We start from the raw sequence: 8,553 nt of genomic DNA, 5'->3' as shown, positions 1-8,553 counted from the left end.
AAGAGCACTTTCCTCCATACTATTTTTCAAGTAGCACTAATCCAAATGCTGAAATATTTGATACCGAAAGCTAGATCCACTAATGTAATGAAACAAAAAAATTGAGAAGCATGTTGTTTTAGTAGGGGTATTATCAACTTAACGGAAGTATTTTTGAAATACAGTTATTAGTGGCATGTAATTTGGTAAACTTGGATCTGTACATCTTAGCAAGTCTCACTAACTGTCAATGTATGTGAAAACAGAAGCCATGCTGGTATTTCCTCTGACACGTCTGTAGTTCTTTAGCTAAATACTTTCCCCCTAATAATAATAATAAACCTACTGCATTTTTCCAGAAAAAAAACCCTTAAGTTTTCTATCAGGTTGACTCCTTCTTAGTTTATTTCAGCACACTCTAAGCAACTGTAATTATTTTTAAAATAATAAATCCTATTCCCTATGCCCAAACTATCACAACAAACACATACCACAATTTGTGGGCAATTACAAAACCCACCTTGGATGAAGTTGGACAAAGGTTATGCTCTGTCTCAATGAATGGTACTTCAACAGGCAACATACTGCAGGACCAGTACTGTAATTGTTTCCATCCTTGAAACAAGAGACATTTTAAAAACACCAGCTTTCAGGGTAACTAATTCTTGCATCTGTCATCATGTGTTATTGCCAAGTAATGTGCAACGAACTGTAGCTAATCACACATCAACGGCATCTGTTATGCAATCATGCAATATTTTATCCCATGCCCACATTGCAAAGCATGATAGATGAGTACCATTTTAAGAGGAATAAAAGGCTACTGAAAATACATACAGAAAAAGTAAATTCTCATCTGCTTTAGTAAAACTTAGAATGTCTTAAATAAAACTGTATTTTATTTCCAATCCGTGTGTTTGCATTCTCAATAATACAAGAATTCATTTTACTTTCAGTTATTTGACAATACCTGACAATATTTCAGTTACAGACAGCAGTAAAATACCTCTTTCTTCCAACAACTTTCTCTCTGTGGATTAAAGTCTTTTAACCTTTTAAGTTCAAGGCTACTTTTGTTAATTACCAGATGTTAAAAGCAACACAAACTGGCACGACAGAAGTAATTTTACAGAATTTAAAGGTTATGGTGTGTTTACAGAATTCTTTGGTTGAATTTACTAAAAGACAAGTTACGTTCACAAGGATCACAGTACAAAAAACAGTTTCATTATTTCTAGATTTCCTTTAGCATTTTCAGTGTTCACAATATAAAAGATGAAGACCCTCCCCCCTCAAGAAAACAGATAACCACAGTCTATTCAAAGGCACTCAGCTTGCTTTTTGTATTGTTCTGAAGTTCTGCAGACACCAAGCTGATATTGCTTTCATAATTTCTGACCTAACAGTCTCCTGAAAAGTTCATGCAACACAGTAAGTTATACTTGGTGGCCAAGCAGAAAAATATCATGTACTTATTTTGGGATATTTATTTTTGAGTAAAATATTCATGATCTTCACAAGTCTGATTTTACCAGACTAGGCCTTTGGCCACTTTTGTTTTTTTTTTCCTTTTAACACGCTGTGCCTTCATCTTCTTTCTCTGCCTGGAATTCATCCATATTGGGTACTGTCCATGCTGGTCTAGAAGAGTTTTTTTGTTTCGTTTATTATCTATCTCCATTTTGCAGTCATCTGAAAAAGAAATGTATTTATGGTGAGTAAAATACATGAATCAGCTTCACAGAAGCTATTTATTAGAATCACAAAAATGATAGAAAAAAGATTCCTATGCACAATGGTATCTGTACATAGAGAGCTGAAGGCTTTATAGACTGAAATCACTTTCTAAACCAACACAACTGCAACCCAGAAACTTCAAGAGCTGATGGTAAATATGCAGAACTTAAAGGCCCACACCTGGGCAAAGCACCTTATTCTTTAGTCTGCCATCTGTTCCAATACTGTGCCTAAAAACATTATGTATGGTCTCCATCAAATGCTGCAAACATACAGGAATCCACAGGCTCAATGAAACATATGCACATTTAAACACTTTTTATGCAGCAATGTTTAAGATTGGTTCTAAAAAACTGAGTGGAAGAGATGTGCTTAGGGAGACCCAAGGCTGGAATACAGACACTCCGGGTCAGCAGAGCATCAGCACAGAAGCCTTCTGCCTGCTGGCACAACTGAATGCAGATCCAGCATGGGACAGGCAGCAAAAGACCACCTCCCTCCCAAAACCTCCTGAGACATCAGAGAAACACAAAGCATTCTTGATGGTGTTTTTTTCCAAATGTCATAGAAGGAGGCCTTCAACACCACAAGACAGAAACACCAAATCCCAAGAAAGCCAACGCTATATAAGCTGCTTCTCTGGTTCCTGTTCTCTTACATGATTGAATCTGTTACATGAATTTTGACTGCAAAAAAGCACATCCACACTGCATGTCAGCTGCAACATTAACTAGATTAAGAAAAACTCCTGGAAAAAAAATACCAGTTGTTCACACAGAACAAAGTTTTCAACATACTTTACAATCTCAAGGATGCTGTAAGGAACCAGTAATGGGAAAAAAAACCTACTCAACAGAGAAGTGGACCAAGGACATAAAGAAAACCTTGAAGAGAAAAGAAATAAGAAAAAAAAAAAAGCTATCAAGGTAGCTTATCAAAGCAGACTCAATGGATATGATTGTTGTAAAAAACATGTGCATGCTTCAAGTTTCAAAAACAGCTACAAAACCAATCTTGACCAAAAGTTAGACAGAGCTTCTTAATTTTCCTTCTAACAACAAAAACTTAAAATAAAATTCCATGCGCTGTGAAAAATACCTTAAAGTAACATACAAATGTGTCCCTAATGTACACCTATATACTTTCTTCAGCTGGAAAACCACCACCTATCTACGGGAAATGAATATTCTAGATGAAGCTTTAGGACAAGGAGTAATGGATACAAATTGGAGCATAGGAGGTTTAAGGTGAATATCAGAAAAATTTTTTTACTGTGAGAGTGACAGAGCACTGGAACAGGCTGCCCAGAGAGGTTGTGGAGTCTTCTTCACTGGAGACATTCAAAACCCGCCTGGACGCCTTCCTGTGTGATGTACTCTAGGTGACCCTGCTCTGACAGGGGGGTTGGACTAGATGATCTTTCGAGGTCCCTTCCAACCCCTAGGATTCTATGATTCTAAGCTTTCATCTACTCCAGTCCTTACAACATTTGGCAATGTGAACTCCACTGTGTTTACAAACACAATGCCGAAACACAGTGCTGAGAAGTCCTGTCAAAGACATTGCTATTTAAAAAAAAGACATGGCTGTTTTGTGAAATATATACATTCTTAGGTATTTCTGAGGCTGCCATTTTTCTATACAGGCCAACTGAAATTGGCCACTTGTAGAAAAGTTGCCAGCAGAGTTAGAAGGGGGTGCAGGAGTGACATACAACCAGGCACTTGCTTCAGAACCAGGCTTAAGACAGTGATGTTTCCCCCAGCTTTAGATTCAGTGTCAGAAGGCTGACGATGTTCCAAAACGTTTTGAAAATTCAATTCCAACAATCCCGTAAAGAACAACTTCTACATTTGTTTCATGGGACAAATCAGAACGACGGATAAAATTACAAATTATACTCCAAGCTACTCTTAATCTGGCAAGTATTTTTTTAAACAATCTATTTCAGTTTTCAATATATTTTATATAATTTGCTATTCAGCCTCACAACACTTCCCTGTCTTTCCTAATTTCTGCAACAGTGACAAAACTGGCTGCCTGACTGAAAGCAACCATGAGTATTGTTCTGTACCCCCACTGAGGTGTTTCAAGAGACTTCTGCATACCACATAAAAAGCTCACATCAGCAATATTGTAACACCTTAAGTGGCATAAACTGGAGAAGCAAAAAGGCTTATGATTTAGTTTGGGCTGCAGTTTTGAAAACATGTCTTTCTGAGTTCTGTTCAGTAGGTAGCTATTTCAAACCTGTTTCCACTTGCTGGGTACCTCCCTTTACAGATCACATCCCATTCAAGGAGCAGAGAGGAAGATGGCATCTGTAGACACTTAGTATCATCCACTCCTGCCCATGTGCAATGCAGCACTAATTAGCATACAAAAACAGAGTCCCTACTAACCCTACCTTGAGGTAGTGCATTTGAAGAGGAAAAAAAACCCCACCACTCTATTACTGATAAAAACTGTACAAAATTGCTTCAGCTTTAGGTCCAACTTTTATGCTTCCTTCCTTAAACTAAGAGGAAAACTGTATCCTACCACCAGCTTAACAGCAAATACGATGCTGTGATTGAAACAAGTGCTACGTGATGAATTCTCACTCACCTGAGGTCTTCACAAAGAGAGACTACGTACTTCAAATCGAACCTTAACAAGCTTGTTCCACAAGCGACCACATGCCATATAGACGCGAATGTTGTGAAACTACCAGATTCAGTGATTTAACGGCACCCTTTGGCTCTCACGGATAAAGACTGTTTACCCAGCTCGCTATGCTCGACCTGCAATAACCCTAGATGTGATCCTGCGCAGGAACAGCAACGAACGCCCCGCAGGGCGCCCCCGCACCCGGGCGGCTCCTGCAGGAGAACCGGCCCCGCGGCACCGGCCCCACGCCGGAAGCGGCACCGGGGGGCGGGCGGAAGGGGCGGGAGGGCCCGGGGAAGGGGGGGCGGGAGGGCCCGGGGAAGGGGGGGCGGGAGGGCCCGGGGAAGGGGGGGCGGGAGGGCCCTCCCGGCACCGCGGCCTCCTCCGGCGCTGGCCCGCTCTGCCCGCGGGGCTTCCCCGCGGCTCCGGCGCTCACCTCCCCGCTCCAGGACTTGCTTGGGGGGCAGCACGGTCGCCACCTCCTTGACCTCCTCCATGACGGCGTCCGCGTGGGTTCCCAGGACCTTCTTCAGCCGCTCCAGCTCCCTGGGCGCGTTCTTTTTCCTCTTCTCCGCCCGCATCTTCCTCCTCCACTTGCTCCTCAGGCTCTTCGCCATGTCCTGAGGAGGGGGCAGAGCGCACGGTGAGGGCACAGGTCCCGGACACCCCCCCGCCCCCCACCCCCCGCAGACGCAGCCCCCCCCGCCCCGCTCACCCCCGCCCGCGCACGAGGCCTCCCGCCCGCCCTCGCGCTAGGCCGCGCGCCCTGCCCGCGCGTGCGCAGGGCGGCGGGCACGCCGGGCCCCGCCCCCTCAGGCGGCCGGGCGGGCGGTACCGACAGTCCCGGGCGGGCGCCGTCAGCTGGGGGCGGGGCCGGGCCCCCCGGGGCTAGCCCGGGCCCCCCCTGCCGGCCCCGAGCGGTGAGGTCATGCCCGGGCCCCCCCTGCCCGTCGAGAGTGGCGGGGAGGGATGAAAAAAAAAAATCAACCCGTATTCCATCAGGAGGAAAAAAAGCGAAGTTTGGTTTGTTTGGGTTTTTTTTGCTACTTCTGCGCCTTTCTTAAGGAAAGCCTGTGACAGAAGAGAGAAATCGTCAGACTCGCTCAGAGCAGTTCGCAGGCTCAGTCAAGCTCCAGCCCGGGAAGCAGGTGTTCCTGCTCCTGGCAGCGACAAGAGGAATAACGAGTTTACAACCAGCAGGGTTACAAAGGAGGTGTTTATTCAGCGCCGGGTGCACGGGGCCTCGCTCCTCCACGAGCCTGCACACCCTGGAGCTGTTGGCAAGCTCATTATATGACACAAAGTAATACATATTCATCCATGTTGTTGCATATACATTAGGTGTCCGAGGATAGGGAGGGGTTATTACAATTAGTTCCCGGAAATCATTATTACAGTTGCCCCCCGAGCTCCTCCTTGTTGAATCATAGAATCATAGAATCATAGAATCATAGAATCCTAGGGGTTGGAAGGGACCTTGAAAGATCATCTAGTCCAACCCCCCTGCCAGAGCAGGGTCACCTAGAGCACATCACACAGGAAGGCGTCCAGGCGGGTTTTGAATGTCTCCAGCGAAGGAGACTCCACAACCTCTCTGGGCAGCCTGTTCCAGTGCTCTGTCACTCTTACAGTAAAAAAATTTTTCCTGATATTCATCTTAAACCTCCTATGCTCCAACTTGTATCCATTACCCCTTGTCCTATCACTGGTCTTCACTGAAAAAAGCTTAACTCCATCGTCTTGACACTCACCCTTTACATATTTGTAAACATTGATGAGGTCACCTCTCAGTCTCCTTTTCTCCAAACTAAAGAGACCCAGCTCCCTCAGCCTTTCCTCATAAGGGAGATGTTCCACTCCCTTAATCATCTTTGTAGCTCTGCGTTGGACTCTTTCAAGCACTTCCCTGTCCTTCTTGAACTGAGGGGCCCAGAACTGGACACAATATTCCAGATGTGGCCTCACCAATGCAGAATAGAGGGGGAGGAGAACCTCTCTTGACCTACTAACCACACCCTTTCTAATACACCCCAGGATGCCATTGGCCTTCTTAGCCACAAGGGCACACTGCTGGCTCATGGTCATCCTCCTGTCTACCATGACCCCCAGGTCCCTTTCACCTACACTGCTCTCCAGCAGGTCAGCCCCCAACCTGTACTGGTGCATGGCGTTTTTCTTCCCCAAATGCAAAACTCTACACTTGCTCTTGTTAAACTTCATCAGGTTTTTCCCCGCCCAAGTCTCCAGCCTGTCTAAGTCTCTCTGAATGGCAGCACAGCCTTCTGGTGTGTCAGCCACTCCTCCCAGCTTGGTGTCATCAGCAAACTTGCTGAGGGTACATTCTGTGCCCTCATCCAGGTCGTTGATGAAGATATTGAACAACACCGGTCCCAGTACCGACCCCTGAGGGACTCCACTAGTCACAGGCCTCCAACTAGATTTTGCCCCATTGACTACAACTCTCTGACTTCTTCCTTTCAACCAGTTCTTGATCCACCTCACTGCCTGATCATCAAACCCATACTTGATCAACTTATCTACAAGGATGCTGTGGGAGACGGTGTCAAATGCTTTACTGAAATCAAGATAGACCACATCAACCGCTCTACCATCATCTATCCACCTAGTAATTTCCTCATAGAAGGCTATGAGGTTAGTCAAACATGACTTACCCTTGGTAAAACCATGTTGACTGCTCTTGATGACCCCCATCTCCTTGATATGTCTAGAGATAGTGCCAAGGACAAGTTGTTCCATTACCTTTCCAGGGATGGAGGTGAGGCTGACCGGTCTATAGTTACCCGGGTCCTCCTTCTTGCCCTTCTTGTAGACTGGAGTGACATTTGCTATCCTCCAGTCCTCAGGCACCTCTCCTGTTACCCATGACTTACCGAAGATGATGGAGAGTGGACTAGCAATGACCTCCGCCAGCTCCCTCAGCACCCTTGGATGCATTTCATCCGGACCCATCGATTTATGGATGTCCAGATTATGCAACTGATCCCTAACCCAATCCTCATCTACTATGTCCTCACCTATCTTGACTACTTCTGGGGTTATATGAATCTGGGGCTCATGGGAAAAGCCTGCAGGAGTAAAGACAGAGGCAAAGAAGGCATTCAGCACCTCTGCCTTCTTCATATCCTCTGTCACCAGGGCACCCACCTCATTCAGCAGTGGGCCTATACTGCCTCTGGTATTAGCTTTGTTGGCTATGTATTTGAAAAAGCCCTTTCTACTGTCCTTAACCCGACTTGCAAGGTTAAGTTCCAAGGAGGCCTTAGCTTTCCTAGTTGCCTCCCTACATTCCCTGACAACATTCCTATATTCCTCCCAAGTGACCAGTCCCTCCTTCCATGATCTATAGATTTTCCTCTTCCACTTGAGTTTCCCCAGCAGTTCCTTTTTTAACCACGCTGGTCTCCTAGCTCCCTTACTAGATTTTCTACCCATTGGGACACACTGATGCTGTGCTTGCAAGAAGTGGTCCTTGAATATTGTCCAGCTATCTTGAGCCCCTTTACCTTCTAGCACTCTGTCCCATGGGACTTCCCTTAACAATTGGTTGAGGAGGCCGAAGTTTGCTCTGTAGAAGTCCAGGGTTCTGGTCCTGCTGGAAATTCTGTTCCTCCCACACAGGATCCTGAACTCCACCATCTCATGGTCGCTGCAGCCAAGGTTGCCATTGACCACCACTGCTTCAATAAGGCCCTCCTTGTTGGTGAGCACAAGATCCAGCAGCGCTCCTCTTCTAGTCGGCTCATCCACCATTTGCATTAAGAAGTTGTCATCAATGCATTGGAGGAACCTCCTAGACTGTGAAAGGCTGGCTGTATAAGTCTTCCAGCAGATATCAGGATAGTTAAAATCTCCCATGAGGACCAAGGACTGCAGTTGTGAGGCTGCTTTCAGCTGCCTGTAGAAAGCTTCATCAACTTCCTCATCTTGATCAGGAGGTCTGTAGTAGACCCCCACAACTGTGTCACCCATACTACCCTGTCCTTTAATTCTTACCCACAGAATTTCAACTCGCCCCTCATCAGCCCCTGTACAAAACTCAATACATTCTAGCTGCTCTCTCACATAAAGAGCAACTCCACCACCTCGCTTCACCGACCGATCTTTCCTAAAAAGCACATAGCCATCCATGGCCACATTCCAGTCGTGTGAGCTGTCCCACCATGTCTC

The 8,553-nt window shown here is 45.8% G+C and overlaps 1 protein-coding gene across 2 annotated transcripts; it reads right to left on the bottom strand.

Annotated features, from left to right (window-relative positions):
• Positions 1-860: 860 nt before the first annotated feature.
• LLPH (LLP homolog, long-term synaptic facilitation factor) lies at positions 861-5,160 on the bottom strand. 2 transcript variants are annotated; one of them, XM_051644088.1, is made up of 3 exons: positions 5,081-5,160; positions 4,802-4,985; positions 861-1,671 (listed from the first exon to the last, which is right to left on the bottom strand). In XM_051644088.1, exons 2-3 carry the CDS (start codon positions 4,980-4,982, stop codon positions 1,508-1,510), a joined length of 345 nt encoding a protein of 114 aa, XP_051500048.1. In that variant the 5' UTR covers positions 4,983-4,985; positions 5,081-5,160; the 3' UTR covers positions 861-1,507. The 2 variants fall into 2 exon arrangements, with proteins under 2 accessions (XP_051500048.1, XP_051500047.1); XM_051644087.1 differs by lacking the exon at positions 5,081-5,160 and having other exon boundaries at positions 4,802-5,038.
• Positions 5,161-8,553: the final 3,393 nt, after the last annotated feature.

Source organism: Apus apus, chromosome 1, assembly GCF_020740795.1.
Source record: "Apus apus isolate bApuApu2 chromosome 1, bApuApu2.pri.cur, whole genome shotgun sequence".
Classification (NCBI taxonomy): Eukaryota; Metazoa; Chordata; class Aves; order Apodiformes; family Apodidae; genus Apus; species Apus apus.
The sequence above is the reverse complement of the archived record's forward strand: the minus strand, read 5'-3'. Positions and strand labels throughout refer to the sequence as shown.

What these genes read in the sequence shown, in the direction of transcription:
- LLPH (XM_051644088.1), bottom strand. Translation starts at nt 4,982, where the DNA reads ATGGCGAAGAGCCTGAGGAGCAAGTGGAGGAGGAAGATGCGGGCGGAG. An exon ending in GCAAGTCCTGGAGCGGGGAG is followed by an intron (nt 1,672 to 4,801) that starts GTGAGCGCCGGA and finishes TTTCTTTTTCAG; the next exon opens with ATGACTGCAAAATGGAGATA.